This window comes from Scyliorhinus torazame, chromosome 12 (genome assembly GCF_047496885.1).
Source record: "Scyliorhinus torazame isolate Kashiwa2021f chromosome 12, sScyTor2.1, whole genome shotgun sequence".
In the NCBI taxonomy this organism is placed as follows: domain Eukaryota; kingdom Metazoa; phylum Chordata; class Chondrichthyes; order Carcharhiniformes; family Scyliorhinidae; genus Scyliorhinus; species Scyliorhinus torazame.
In genome coordinates this window covers 86023977-86040214 of record NC_092718.1, presented here as the reverse complement: position 1 = coordinate 86040214, position 16238 = coordinate 86023977, and the positions used below count along the sequence as shown (strand labels likewise).

The window sequence follows — 16238 nt, the reverse complement described above, 5'->3', positions numbered from 1 at the left end:
TAACGTTGGTTCTATCATTGCTTTTCTCAAAGTGAAACTAAAAAGCAGAGCCAGAGCTCAGCTCCACCCACACTCTGACATCACTGCAGTAACATGAGCATTCAAACATTTCTTAGCGACATTCTTATGACACCTCCCCCCAAGAAGAAAAAAAACCCATCAACTTCAAGATGGTTTCATTTTTCACCTTCTCACTATCCTTTAAGAAATGCACACAGTAAATATACTTTCTCGTTTCAAAAAACAACACATGCAAACAGGTATAATAATATAGTCCATTTTTTTTTTGTTCTTCTTCCTCCAACTGAACCTGCTTCCATTCATCACATTTGTGACAAAGCATTGGCTATCACGTTTTCTCGTCCTGCCACATGTACTATTTTTAAATGGAATGGCTGTAACAATAAACTTCAGCGAAACAGCCTTGCATTGTTATCCCGGAATCGCTCCAAAAACGTCAACGGATTATGATCAGTATATATAATGGTGTCAGACGGATTGCTGGTCACATAAATGTGAAAATGTTGCAAAGCGAGCACCAGACTCAAAGTCTCCTTCTCAATCGTGGAATACTTTTTCTGGTGAGAATTCAATTTCTTTGTAAAATAACCAACAGGCCGCTCTAGCCCTTCGTCGTCGTCCTGTAGAAGCACCGCACCTACACCCACATCACTCACATCAACCACCACTTTGAATGGTTTTGTATAATTTGGGATGACTAACACAGGAGCAGTGGATAACACAGCCTTCAGGCCGTCAAATGCCTGTTGACACTCTGCTGTCCACTGGAATTTGTTACGCTTCTTGAGCAAGTCCGTCAGTGGAGCGACCACACTGCGAAACTTCGGCACAAATTTCCGGTAAAATCCACTCATACCAAGAAATCGCATTATTTCCCGTTGTGTCGAGGGTATCGGAAACTCCCCAATAACATTTGTTTTCACATCCCATGGGACCATTCGACCCTGTCCGATTGTATGGCCAAGGAAAGTGACTTGGGCCTTTCCAAATTCACTTTTGGCTAGGTTTATCGCCAATCCTGCCTCCTGAAGTCGATCGAATAACTCCATCAGATGTTTGAAATGTTCTTTCCATGTCTGGCTGAAAATTACCAGATCGTCGATGTATACCGCACAATTGCGTAATCCTGAAACAACTTTGTCAGTTAACCGTTGAAATGTGGCTGGTGCGTTTTTCATGCCAAATGGCATAACTTTGAATTGGTAAAGACCATCTGGCGTCACAAAAGCTGAAATCTCCTTTGCTCTTTCGGATAAAGGTACCTGCCAGGAACCTTTAAGTAAATTCAGTTTGGAAATAAAAGCCGATTGTCCCACTTTCTCAAAGCAATCCTCCCAATGTGGAATAGGATAGGAGTCCGTTCTTGTAACTGCATTAACCTTTCTATAGTCCACACACAACCGTTGGGTACCGTCCGGTTTTGGTACCATCACTATGGGTGAGCTCCATTGGCTGCAACCCACTTCAATTATGCCATTTTTAAGCATACTCTTAATCTCTTTGGGCCAATTTTAAAGGGGGTTAAGTCTGTATGGATGTTGTTTGATTGGAACAGCATTTCCCACATCTACACCATGTATAACCAGTTTAGTACTTCCAAATTTATCTCTACAAACTTGCCCACGTGATATCAATAACTCTTTCAGGTCAGTTCGTTTATCGTCTGGAAGGTAACTCAACAATTTATCCCAATTTTTAAGAACATCTCATTTTCCAATTTAATTTGAAGTGTATCAATTTCACAGTCATCTGGATTTGGTTTGTCACTTTGAGTTAGAATCATTAAAACCTCCTCCTTTTTCTCTCCTAACCTTTCAAAGTACCTTTTAAGCATAGTCACATGACACACTCGGTGAGTCTTCCTTCTAGCTGGTGTTTTTAACCACATAATTCACCTCACTTAATTTCCTTTCAATCTGATAAGGTCCACAAAACCTTGCTTTTAAAGGTTCACCTACCACCGGCAACAACACTAAAACTCTATCACCACTGGCAAAACTACGAACTTTGGATTCCTTGTCCGTTACCCGTTTCATCACATTTTGTGCAACTTTTAAATGTTGTCTAGCCAATTCACCTGCTCTACTTAATTGTTCCCTAAAGTTTGACATGTAATCCAATAATGTAAGTTCCGATTTCTCATTCACCAATTTTTCCTTAATCAATTTAAGTGGTCCTCTTACCCCATGACCACAAATTAGTTCAAAAGGACTAAATTTGGTTGACTCATTAGGTGCATCCCTAATTGCAAACAGTCCGAATGGAATTCCTTTATCCCAATCCTCTGGATAATTGTGACAATAAGCACTCAACATTGTCTTTAATGTCTAATGCCACCTTTCTAACGCTTCCTGCAATTCTGGATGGTATGCAGTTGATTAAAATAGTTTTATCGAAGCTAACCATAACTTCTTTGAATAACCGTGAGGTAAAATTCGATCCTTGATGCGTTTGTATTTCTGTGGGTAGTCCATATCTCGTAAAGAATTTAAGTAACTCCTCCACAATCTTTTTAGCCATAATATTACATACTGGAATGGCCTCTGGAAACCTAGTAGACACATCCATTATCATCAAAAGATATTGATTCCCACTTTTTGTTTTAGGAAGCGGTCCTACGCAATCAATTAGGACCCTTGTAAAAGGGTCAAATGCTGGAATGGGTATTAAGGGCGTTGGTTTTCTCACTGCTTGAGGTTTCCCTATCACTTGACATGTGTGACATGATTGACAACGTTCAACTACATCTTTATGTAGTCCAGGCCAATAAAAATGTTTTTGGATTTTAGCTTGAGTTTTCCTGACTCCCAAATGACCTCCCACTGGTACCTCAGAGCAACATGCAACACCTCCTTTCTATACCCTACCGGCAATACTACTTGATGAACTTCTGCCCACTTTTCATCCGCCTGCATATGTAAAGGTCTCCATTTTCTCATGAAGACGTCACTTTTATGGTAATAACACTCTGGTATACACTCGGATTGCTCTTCCGTGTATGCTTTCTGATACATTCGTTTATTTCTACATCTTTCTGTTGTAACTCCGCCAATTTTCCTGAACTAAAAATATCCGCCTCATCCTCCACCTGTTCTTTTCCAAACATCTGATCAAAAATCATTTCTGATAATTGCATTTCAACTTCATCTTCACTCTTTGATTTATCCTGTTGTCTTAACCTGTGACTTTGCGACCTTGTTAATACACAATCCGGAAAAATCCCAGGATATTCATCCTTCAACATTCAGTTGTCTGATTTTCCACTGGCTTATCAACCACAGGAGGCATCACTCCCACCTGCGATCCAGCTATATCATTACCCAAGATAAACTGTATTCCTGGACAAGATTGTCTCTCTATTACTCCTACTACCACTTCATCACTCCTCACTGGACTTTCCAATCTTACCTTATATAACGGAACACTATTCCTCTCATCCTGAATTCCACATATTACCACCTTTTCTGGCAATATTCTTCCCAAACTACATAACTCCTCATCTCTTAGCATGAAAGATAGACTAGCTCCCGTATCTCTTAAAATTGTGACTTCTTTACCTGCTCCTCCTGATACACGAGTCAACTTTACCCACACAAGTAAATTCTTTAAAGACATCTGGCACCTTCTTATCAATCACCTCTTTGATTAGTCTGTACAATGTTTTGCACCTCCTTCGCTTCACTTGGGCTTTCCTTTACCACTTTAACAAACCCCGCTGTCTTTCCTGTTTTACCACATCAGCCTTCCCAGTGCTTTTCTTCAACCACCAACACTGTGACTTTACATGGCCTAGTTTATTACAGTGAAAACATTTGAAACTTTCATTTCTTTTCCACCCTCCTGGAGGTACACGCTCCTTATTATCTCCCATCAGATCACCTTTACCATTTGAGTATTTCTCATGTCCCCGAACAGGCGCCGGAATGTGGCGACTAGGGGCTTTTCACAGTAACTTCATTTGAAGCCTACTTGTGACAATAAGCGATTTTCATTTAATTTAATTTCATGTCCCCAGTTTCTATCCCTCACAGGCTGAAACTGATGTCGGAAACCAAACTTTGATTTATGAACTCATTCATAATCATCTGCCATTTCTGCTGCTAACCGCGCAGTTTTAAACCTCTGCTCTTCCACATGAGTTCTCACTACATCAGGAATTGAATTTTTAAACTCCTCCAAAAGTATAATTTCTCTGAGAGCTTCATACGTTTGGTCTATTTTCAAAGCCCTTATCCACCTAGCAAAATTACTCAAACTGCATGTATGTTTGACCAAATTCTTTCCTTAAATTTCTAAACCTTTGTCTGTAAGCTTCAGGCACGAGTTCATATGCAGCTAAGATGGATTTTTGCACCTCCTCATACGTCCCAGATACCTCCTCTGGTCATGATGCAAACACTACACTGGCCCTACCTACCAGCTTTGTTTGAATCAGTAATACCCACATGTCCTGTGGCCATTTCATTTGTTTTTTAAACATTAAAAAAAAAAAATTTTTTTGTTAAGGTTTTCATAAAATATCAATAACAAAATGAAAAAGGAACCCAACAGGGTTAAGTACAAAACACAGTCCAGAAAAGCAACCCTCCATACCCCCTCCCCCGTACATAAATAATAAATTAACATTAACACCCCGACTTGACAGAACAGGTATATACACTCCCTCAGACCCTCCAGTGTAAATAACAAAAACAAAAATAAAGTAAACCCGCCCCCCCCCCCCCCCCCCCGAGTTGCTGCTGCCATTGACCAATGTCTACCGTTCTGCCAGGAAGTCTAAGAACGGTTGCCACCACCTAAAGAACCCTTGTACCGACCCCCTCAAGGCGAATTTCACCCTCTCCAACTTAATAAACCCCGCCATATCGTTCATCCAGGTTTCCACGCTTGGGGGCCTTGCGTCCTTCCACTGAAGAAGAATCCTTCACTGGGCTACCAGGGATGCAAAGCCCAGAATACCGGCCTCTTTCGCCTCCTGCACTCCCAAATATTGCGAGACCCCAGCCCGGTTTGACCCTGGATCCCACCACTCCCGACACCGTTCTCGCTACGCCCTTCCAAAATTCCTCCAGCGCTGGGCACGCCCAGAACATATGGGCGTGATTTGTTGGGCTCCCTGAGCACCTAACACACCTGTCCTCACCCCCAAAAAACCGGCTCATCCTTGTCCCGGTCACGTGTGCCCTGTGCAGCACCTTAAACTGTATGAGGCTGAGCCTCGCACACGATGAGGAAGAGTTCACCCTCCCTAGGGCATCTGCCCATGTCCCTTCCTCGATCTCCTCTCCCAACTCCTCCTCCCACTTACCTTTCACCTCCACCACCGAGGCCTCCTCCTCCTCCTGCATCACCTGGTAAGTTTCCGAGATCTTCCCCACTCCCACCCACCCCCCCGAGAACACCCTGTCCTGTACTGTGTGTGGCAGCAGCCGGTGGAATTCCACCACCTGCCACCTGGCAAACGCCCTTACCCGTAAGTACCTGAAGGTGTTCCCTGGGGGGAGCCCGTACTTCTCCTCCAGTTCACCCAGGCTTGCGAACTTCCCGTCCACAAACAGGTCCCCCAACCTTCGTATCCCTGCCCTGTACCACCCCGAAAACCCTCCATCTGTTCTCCCTGGGACGAACCGGTGGTTCCCCCGTATTAAGGTCCACACCAAGGCCCCAACTTCCCCCCTGTGCCGCCTCCACTGCCCCCATATTTTGAGGGCAGCTGCCACTACCGGGCTTACGGTATGCCTCCTTGGAGGGAACGGCGCCGTTGCCAGCGCCCCCAGACTCGTACCCACACAAGACGCCGTCTCCAGCCTCTTCCATGCAGCCCCCTCCATCACCCACTTGCGCACCATCGTCGCATTGGAGGCCCAGTAGTATCCACAGAGGTTGGGCAGCGCCAGCCCCCCCCTATCTTTACTCCACTCCAGGAACACCCTTCTCACCCTCTGAGTCCCTCGCGCCCACACAAACCCCATTATGCTCCTGCTGACCCGCCTAAAAAAGGCCTTTGGGATAAACACTGGGAGGCACTGCAACAAAAACCTTGGGAGCACCGTCATTTTGACTGACTGCACCCTACCCGCCAAGGACAGCGACAACGTGTCCCACCTCTTGAACTCCTCCTCCATTTGCTCCACCAGCCTTGTAAAGTTAAGCCTATGCAGGGCCCCCCAGCTCCTGGCCACCTGGACCCCCAAATACCGGAAGCTCCTCTCCGCCCTTTTTAGTGGGAGCTCGCCAATCCCCCTCTCCTGGTCCCCTGGGTGAACCACGAACAGCTCGCTCTTCCCCATGTTGAGCTTGTACACCGAGAAATTCCTGAAGGATCCTCATTACCTCCGGCATTCCCCCCACCCAGTTCGCCACATATAGCAGCAAATCGTCCGCATAGAGCGACACCCGATGCTCCTCCCCACCCCGCACCAACCTCCTCCAGTTCCTCGACTCCCTCAGTGCCATAGCCAGGGGTTCAATCGCCAGTGCAAAGAGCAGGGGGGGGACAGGGGACACCCCTGCCTCGTCCCTCGGTGCAACCGAAAGTACTCGGACCTCCTCCTGTTCGTGGCCACACTTGCCATCGGGACCTCATATAACAGCCTAACCCACCTGACAAACCCCTCCCCAAACCCAAACCTCTTCAGCACCTCCCACAGGTACCCCCACTCTACCCTATCGAAGGCTTTCTCAGCGTCCATCACCACCACTATCTCCGCCTCCCCCTCCCTCGCCGGCATCATGATAACGTTCAAAAGCCTCCGCACATTCGCGTTCAACTGTCTCCCCTTCACGAACCCCGTCTGGTCTTCGTGGATGACCTGCGGCACACAATCCTCAATCCTCATGGCCAAGACCTTCGCCAGCACCTTGGCATCTATGTTTAGCAACAAAATTGGCCTATAAGACCCACACTGCAGGGATCCTTGTCCCGCTTCAGGATCAAGGAGATCAGTGCCCGGGACATCGTCGGGAGCAAAGCTCCCCCCCTCCCTTGCCTCATTGAAGGTCCGAACTAGCAACGGGCCCAACAGGTCCATATATATTTGATAGAATTCGACCGGGAAACCATCCGGCCCCGGTGCCTTCCCCGCCTGCATGCTTCCTATCCCTTTGGTCAGCTCCTCCAGCCCAATCGGAACCCCCAATCCCGCCACCAGTCCCTCCTCCACCTTCGGAAACCTTCAATTGGTCCAGAAAGCGGCCCATCCCTCCCTCCCTCCAGTGGGGGCTCGGACTGGTACAATTCCTCATAAAAGTCCCTGAAGACCCCATTGATGCCAACCCCACTCCGCACCACACTCCCTCCCCTGTCCTTAACTCCCCCGATCTCCCTAGCTGCATCCCGCTTCCGAAGCTGATGCGCCAGCATCCGGCTTGCCTTTTCCCCATACTCGTAAATCGCCCCCTGGGCCTTCCTCCACTGCACCTCCGCCTTCCTGGTGGTCACCTGGTCGAATTCGGCCTGGAAGCTGCGCCTCTTCCTCAACAATCCTTCCTCGGGCACATCCGCATACCTCCTGTCTACCCTCACCATCTCCCCCACCAACCTCTCCCTCTTCCCCCCCCCGCTTCCTCCTCTCCTTGTGGGCCCTAATGGAGATCAGCTCTCCCCTAACCACCGCCTTCAGCGCCTCCCATACCATCCCCCCTCGGACCTCCCCATTATCGTTGGCCTCCAGCTACCTCTCTATACTTCCTCGCACCCGCTCACTCACCTCCTCGTCCGCCAACAGCCCCACCTCCAAGCGCCACAACGGACGCTGGTCCCTCTCCTCCCCCAGCTCTAAATCTACCCAATGCAGGGCGTGATCCGAAATGGCTATCGCCGAGTACTCTGTATCCTCTCCTCTCGCTATCAGCGCCCTGCTCAAAATAAAAAAGTCGATCCGGGAATAAGCCTTATGGACATGTGAGAAGAATGAAAATTCCCTCGCCCCCGGCCTTGCAAATCTCCAAGGGTCCACCCCTCCCATCTGGTCCATAAAAACCCTCAGCACACTAGCCGCCGCCGGTTTCCTACCCGTCCTAGACCTGGAGCGATCCAGTGCAGGATCCAGCACCGTGTTAAAGACTCCCCCCATTATCAGGCTCCCCGCTTCCAAGTCTGGGATCCGACCCAACATGCGCCGCATAAAACCGCATCGTCCCAGTTCGGAGCATACACATTGACCAGTACCACCCTCTCTCCCTGCAGCTTACCACTTACCATTACGTACCTACCGTCATTGTCTGCCACAATGCTCGACGCCTCGAATGACACCTTGTTTCCCACCAATATCACCACCCCTCGATTTTTGGCATCCAGCCCCGAATGAAACACCTGACCTATCCACACTTTCCTCAATCTTATCTGGTCTGCCATCTTCAGGTGTGTCTCCAGGAGCATAACCACATCCGCCTTCAGCCCCTTCAAGTGCACGAACACGCAGGCCCGCTTGATCGGCCCGTTCAGTCCCCTTACATTCCAGGTTATCAGCTGGATCAGGGGGCTACCCGCCCCCCTCCCCCGCCGACTAGCCATACCCCCTTCTCGGCCAGTCACGCGTCTGCACCCCACCCGGCCCGTTCCCCACAGTGGCAGACCCCCGTCTCGACCCCCCCCCCCCCCCCCCCCCCCCCCCTACTCGCTCCAGCTCCCCCTTGACTATAGCAGCAGCAACTCGATACCCCCCCACCCCCGGCTAGGACTGTACGTTTCCCTTTATGTCTGCCAATTTTAACTGACTGGCATGTTTCATGGCCATTTTCTGAATTTCAAACTTGCTCTCTTTATCTTTTTCCCTGATCTCTATCTCCCTTTCTCTTTCTGTTTGTTCTGCTCGGGCGATTTATTCTTTTCGTCTTTCTTCTCTCTCCCTTCCTTTTTCCTCTCCACCTCTTTCGTATTCAAGCTGCTTTAATTCTTTTGCATGTTCCATTTGTTTAACTTGTAACTGAATTTTTGCCATTTCTAATGAGTCAGACTGTATCTCGGGCAACTTTAAATGCTTAGCCACCGCCATAATTACCTCATCTTTTCGCATTTTGTCAGGTAATGTTAACTGCAATGTTTTTGCCAACTCTTAACAGTCTGCTTTTAGTCTCTGTCCGTAAGGTACTGCATGTGACCGTCTCCACTCCCAAAAACATCAGAGCCTCTGAAAGAGCCATTGTCCACAACACACTCCCTACGTAAACCGAAATACCACACCCTGAAAAGCAACCACAATATGCTCACCCCTCACTGTCTTTAAGTTCACTAAACCAATCCACTAGATCGACTTTTATCCCGGACGAGCCCCCAATTTGTTATGGGCCAGGGTTTAGAGAACCCCAAAGTGTATCATGGAGTTCACCTGACCCACAACTTTTAATCGATTGTAGTATGGGGAGCACATGGCCCACTCTACAGGTGTGGTACGGCAGAAATGGAGAAGTATTTTTTCAAGCAAAACAATGTTTATTCTATGAACTCGAGTTAACCTACAGTGAACATCTTAGCAACCATGATTTCAAATACAACCCCCAAAGAATACAACACTATGTAATCCTTAATAACTTCCCAAACAACATCCAGAAGACAAAAGAAACATCTTTTAACAGAAGCACGTCAGGTTTACATTCACTACTGAGAACATTTATAATTCTGAATTCACCAAATGATCAAGAGATCGTCTTTTCATGGCAGAGAGATCAGCAGTACACCTGCTTTGTCTGGCTTCAGCTCCAACACAGAAAACAAAACCAAATAAACACAGACACACCCAAGCAAAGTGAAAATAAAAAGCAGAGCCAGAGCTCAGCTCCACCCACACTCTGACATCACTGCAGCAACATTAGCAGACACACATTTCTTAAAGTGACATTCTCATGACATTAGATAGTGTTAGTGAGTGTAGTTTAATTCTTACATGTATGTTTGCTGTTCAGAATAAGTGCCAAACTCAAATTTAGTACTGTTAATAAAATTAGTTTAGTTGTTCAAAAGATCTTTGTGATCACTACACCTTCCATCCTGGAAACCCCTCACAAAGATCACCACAGCCCCTTCCTTCACACGCCTCCCGCATCTGACCCATCCCCCTCTCACTCTCTCTCCCCCTCGATTTCTCCCCTTTCCCACTCTCTCACTCTCTCCCGCCCACCTTTCCCTTTTCCACTCTTGCTCACTCCACTTTCTCACTCTCTCTCACTCTCCCCCTTCACGCTCTCCCCTTCTCTCTCTCTCATTCTCTCTCTCTCCCTTTTCTCACTCTCTCCCGCTCTCTCTCACCCACTATCGCTTTCTCCTCTCTCTCTCTCTCGCCCACTCTCACTCTCTCTTGCACTCTCTCATTTCCCACTCACTCTCGCTGTCACCCCTATCTCACTCTCTCTCTCTCGCTGTCTCCCTTTTCTCATCTCTTGTTCTATGCCCCTTGCTCTCTCCACCCACTCTTTTCTCCCCAAATCTCCACCCCCACCACTTGTATGCCCTCGTGCATCACCCCTTCCCTCGTTCAGCCCCATCTTGGGCACACCCCTCACCCTCAGTCAACCCCCCTGTCATCGGGGCATCCTGCCATCAATATACCCCCTCCGTAATCTCCACCTTGGCCCGTTTGCAGCCCTCGCACCTCCATCACGCCCACCCTGCGGCCCCCTCACTTCTTTTAGTATCTACCTGGTAGACAATCTGATGATTACTCTTCCCCTCATTGTTCCCTCCACAGGATCCCTCTCTCCGTGGGAATGGCTTTGGAAGTTTACCCCGGAGACGGTCCGAGGGTCCTGGGGGCAAAGATTTGGAGAGACCGGTGTCCCTGCATGAGAAAGGTAAGGGAGACGGAGAGAAAATCCCTGAATCACAACAGGGCTCAGGAGGGGAGAGGGAGGCCAAGGGAGACTGGCTGTTCACTGTGTCATCGAGTCATGTAGTGAATAACCTCCAACCTGCATGGGTAGCGTACGGAGAGCTTTACTCTGTATCTAAACCCCGTGCTGTACCTGTCCTGGGAGTGTTTGATGGGGACAGTGTAGAGGGAGCTTTACTCTGTATCGAACCACATGCTGTACCTGTCCTGGGAGTGTTTGATGGGGACAGGATAGAGGGAGCTTCACTCTGTATCTAACCCTGTGCTGTACCTGTCCTGGGAGTGTTTGATGGGGACAGTGTAGAGGGAGCTTTACTCTGTATATAACCTCATGCTGTACCTGTCCTGGGAGTGTTTGATGGGGACAGTGTAGAGGGAGCTTTACTCTGTATATAACCTCATGCTGTACCTGTCCTGGTAGTGTTTGATGGGACAGTGTAGAGGGAGCTTTACTCTGTATCGAACCACATGCTGTACCTGTCCTGGGAGTGTTTGATGGGGACAGGATAGAGGGAGCTTCACTCTGTATCTAACCCTGTGCTGTACCTGTCCTGGGAGTGTTTGATGGGGACAGTGTAGAGGGAGCTTTACTCTGTATATAACCTCATGCTGTACCTGTCCTGGGAGTGTTTCATGGGGCCAGTGTAGAGGGAGCTTTACTCTGTATTGAACAACATGCTGTACCTGTCCTGGGAGTGTTTGATGTGGCAGTGTAGAGGGAGCTTTACTCTGTATATAACCCCGTGCTGTACCTGTCCTGGGAGTGTTTGATGGGGACAGGATAGAGGGAGCTTCACTCTGTATCTAACCCCATGCTGTACCAGTCCTGGGTGTGTTTGATGGGGACAGGATAGAGGGAGCTTCACTCTGTATCTAACCCCATGCTGTACCTGTCCTGGGAGTGTTTGATGGGGACAGGATAGAAGGAACTTTACTCTGTATGTAACCCCGTGCTGTACCTGTCCTGGGAGTGTTTGATGGGGACAGGATAGAGGGAGCTTTACTCGGTATCTAACCCCGTGCTGTACCTGTCCTGGGAGTGTTTGATGGGGACAGTGTAGTGGGAGCTTTACTCTGTATCTAACTCTGTGCTGTACCTGTCCTGGGAGTGTTTGATGGGGACAGAATAGAGGGAGCTTTACTAGGTATCTAACCCCATGCTGTACCTGTCCTGGGAGTGTTTGATGGGGACAGTGTAGTGGGAGCTTTACTCTGTATCTAACTCTGTGCTGTACCTGTCCTGGGAGTGTTTGATGGGGACAGGATAGAGGGAGCTTCACTCTGTATCTAACCCTGTGCTGTACCTGTCCTGGGAGTGTTTGATGGGGACAGGATAGAGGGAGCTTCACTCTGTATCTAATCCCTGCCTCAGTCCAGTGGAAACCCTTTCCGTGTTTTTGTTCCCACCACGCTCAACTGTCTGTAACCTCCTCCAGCCACTGCAACCCTCCCAATCTCTGTAACGTCCTCCAGCCCGTACAACCCTCAAAATCTCTGTAATCTCCTGCAGTCCCAACAACCTGAAGATTTAAAAAGCGCGGGAGCTGAGAGTCGGAGCGGAGATTTAAAAAGCGCGGGAGCTGAGAGTCGGAGCGGAGATTTAAAAAGAGCAAGAGTTGAGAGTCAGAGCGGTGATTTAAAAGGAGCGGGAGCTGAGATTCAGAGCAGAGATTTAAAAAGGCGGGAGCTGAGAGTCACAACGGAGATTTAAAAAGAGCGGGAGCTGAGAGTCAGAGCGGAGATTTAAAAAGCGCGGGAGCTGCGAGTCGGAGCGGAGATTTAAAAAAGAGCGGGAGCTGTGAGTCAGTGCGGAGATTTAAAAAGAGCGGGAGCTGAGGTTCTGAGCAGAGATTTAAAAAGAGCGGGAGCTGAGAGTCTGAGCGGAGATTTAAAAAGCGCGGGAGCTGAGAGTCCGTGCGGAGGTTTAAAAAGAGCGGGAGCTGTGAGTCAGAGCGGAGATTTAAAAAGAGCGGGAGCTGAGGGTCCGAGCGGAGGTTTAAAAAGAGCGGGAGCTGTGAGTACGAGCGGAGATTTAAAAAGAGCGGGGGCTGAGAGTCAGAGCGGAGATTTAAAAAGAGCGGGAGCTGAAACTCAGAGCGGAGATTTAAAAAGAGCGGGAGCTGCGAGTCGGAGCGGAGATTTAAAAAGAGCGGGAGCCGTGATTCAGAGCGGAGATTTAAAAAGAGCGGGAGCTGCGAGTCGGAGCGGAGATTTAAAAAGAGCGGGAGCCGTGATTCAGAGCGGAGATTTAAAAAGAGCGGGAGCTGCGAGTCGGAGCGGAGATTTAAAAAGAGCGGGAGCCGTGAGTCAGAGCGGAGATTTAAAAAGAGTGGGAGCTGCGAGTCGGAGCGGAGATTTAAAAAGAGCGGGAGCCGTGAGTCAGAGCGGAGATTTAAAAAGAGCGGGAGCTGCGAGTCGGAGCGGAGATTTAAAAAGCGCTGGAGCTGAGAGTCGGAGCGGAGATTTTAAAAGAGTGGGAGCTGTGAGTCAGAGCGGAGATTTAAAAAGAGCGGGAGCCGTGATTCAGAGCGGAGATTTAAAAAGAGTGGGAGCTGCGAGTCGGAGCGGAGATTTAAAAAGAGCGGGAGCCGTGAGTCAGAGCGGAGATTTAAAAAGAGTGGGAGCTGCGAGTCGGAGCGGAGATTTAAAAAGAGCGGGAGCCGTGAGTCAGAGCGGAGATTCAAAAAGAGAGGGGGCTGAGAGTCTGAGCGGAGATTTAAAAAGAGCGGGTGCTGAGGTGCAGAGCGGAGATTTAAAAAGAGCGGGAGCTGAGAGTCAGAGCGGAGATTTAACAAGAGCGGGAGCTGAGGTTCAGAGCGGAGATTTAAAAAGAGCGGAGGCCGAGAGTCAGAGCGGAGATTTAAAAAGAGTGGGAGCCGTGAGTCAGAGCGGAGATTTAAAAAGAGCTGGGGCTGAGAGTCAGAGCGGAGATTTAAAAAGAGCTGAGTTGCGAATCGGAGCGGAGATTTAAAAAGAGCGGGAGCCGTGAGTCAGAGTGGAGATTTAAAAAGAGCGGGGGCTGAGAGTCTGAGCGGAGATTTAAAAAGAGCGGGTGCTGAGGTTCAGAGCGGAGATTTAAAAAGAGCGGGGGCTGAGAGTCTGAGCGGAGATTTAAAAAGAGCGGGTGCTGAGAGTCAGAGCGGAGATTTAAAAAGAGCGGGAGCCGTGAGTCAGAGCGGAGATTTAAAAAGAGCGGGGGCTGAGAGTCTGAGCGGAGATTTAAAAAGAGCGGGTGCTGAGGTTCAGAGCGGAGATTTAAAAAGAGCGGGAACTGAGAGTCAGAGCGGAGATTTAACAAGAGCGGGAGCTGAGGTTCAGAGCGGAGATTTAAAAAGAGCGGGAGCTGAGAGTCGGAGCGGAGATTTAAAAAGAGCGGGGGCTGATGTTCAGAGCGGAGATTTAAAAAGAGCGGGGGCTGAGAGTCAGAGCGGAGATTTAAAAAGAGCGGGAGCCGTGAGTCAGAGCGGAGATTTAAAAAGAGCGGGGGCTGAGAATCAGAGCGGAGATTTAAAAAGAGCGGAATCCATGAGTCAGAACGGAGATTTAAAAAGGCGACAGCTGTGAGGGACTCCTCTGGGCAAATGTACTAAGTTTGAAAAACAATGAAATGAAAATGAAAATCGCTTATTGTCACGAGTAGGCTTCAATGAAGTTACTGTGAAAAGCCCCTAGTCGCCACATTCCGGCGCCTGTTCGGGGAGGCTGGTACGCCACATTCCGGCGCCTGTTCAGGGAGGCTGGAGGCTGGACATCATAGGAAAACAGTAAGTTCATTGGTGGGAAGTAACTGATAATTTGCAGGGCATATTCTAAATTGCTTTCAGATTAAAGATAAAAGAGAAATATTTTACAGATTAGAAGCTAGCTGGAAATTAAACAACAAAATAAATTAAATCCAATTAAATAAAATAAGATGCAGGGTCAGATGATGTGTTGTTCCTGCATGATGTGGGAGCTGGTGGACCCTATTGTGGTTCTCAGTGAGCACATATGCAGTAAGTGTTGGTTGCTTGAGGAACGGTGCTCAGAGTTGATAAGCTGGATTCTGAGCTTCGGACGCTGCGTTGCATCAGGGAGGGGGGGAAGAGGTACCTGGACACTGTGCTTCATGAGGCAGTTCTTGTGTTGGGCGCTCTGGATCCGTGGAACACATACAGGTCACCAACACTTGAAATAGTGCAACACTATTTTATTGAGTCATTAACTGTTTAACATCAACTGTTTAGCTTCAACTAAAGACCTTTGCCTTGTCTTAACCAGTCGATGCACTCAGCACATGGTGAATGCCTGTGCTGCAGGCTGTGAGCTTTGTCCTACTGGGAAGCTGCAGCTCGAATGAATGGGAACTCTGATGCCCCCTGTCTTTATAGTGCGTGTGCTCTAACTGGTGATTGGCTGCGGTGTTGTGTGTTGATTGGTCCCACTGTCTGTCCATCAGTGTGTGTGTCTGCACCATGATAGACTGGTGTATATTATGACAGCAGTCACACCCCTTAGATTAACTAACTTGAATTTGGCCAGTGCTCAGGAACAGGAGGGTGTGGCTGCGAGAGGGGCAGGTAGAGGGATCCAGGAGGTAGGGTTGCAGGAGCCTCTGTCCTTGTCCTTGTCCAACAGGTTTGAGATTTTTGTTCATTGTGTGGACAGGAATGGGGACTGCAGGGAGGATGAGCAAACTGACCACAGCACCGTGGTACAGGGAACCATTCAAGTTGGGAGGAGAGAAAAGAAATGTAATCGTAATCGGGGATAGTATAGTTAGGGGCATTGACACTGTTCTCTGTGACCAGGATCGAGAGTTCTGAAGATTGTTTCTGTCTGGTGCTTGGGTTTGGGTAATCTCATCTGGGCTGCAGAGAAACTTGGGTGGGAGGGTAAAGATCCAGTTGGCGTGGTCCACATAGGTACCAACAACATAGGTATAGGTCCAACAAGAATAGAGGTTCTGCTAACGGAATATGAGCAGCTGGAACAAAATTAAAAAGCAGAACCAAGAAGGTAATAATCTCCAGATTGCTACCTGAGCCACGATATAATTGGCACAGGGTCAATAAGATTAGGAGGTAAATGCGTGGCTCAAAGATTGGTGTGGGAGAAATGGGTTTGAATTCATGGGACATTGGCACCAGTATTGGGGAAGGAGGGAGCTGTTCCGATAGGTATGAGTTTGACAGTCTTCACCTAAATCATGCAGGGACCAGAGTCATGATGAATCGCATAACCAGGGCTGTAGATGAGGCTTTAAACTTTAAACTGGGGGGAGCGTTCAGTTGTATGGAAAATTAGAAAACCAAAGTTAAAGGAGAACGTGAAAGTGCAGATTAACGATGAGGACTTTAAACGAGTTAAAGGGTCCGAGGGTTTCTGAGAGGTTAGTAAAGCTTCCAGAAC

At 48.5% G+C, this 16238-nt stretch overlaps 1 protein-coding gene across 1 annotated transcript in view; it reads left to right on the top strand.

The window, feature by feature from the left end:
• LOC140387071 (pleckstrin homology-like domain family B member 2) overlaps positions 1 to 16238 on the top strand; it is a 71376-nt gene that overhangs the window by 22699 nt on the left and 32439 nt on the right. The window contains exon 7 of the mRNA XM_072470081.1: positions 10707 to 10809. Coding sequence (XP_072326182.1) covers positions 10707 to 10809 — 103 coding nt within the window. The remainder of the gene's footprint in view (positions 1 to 10706; positions 10810 to 16238) is intronic.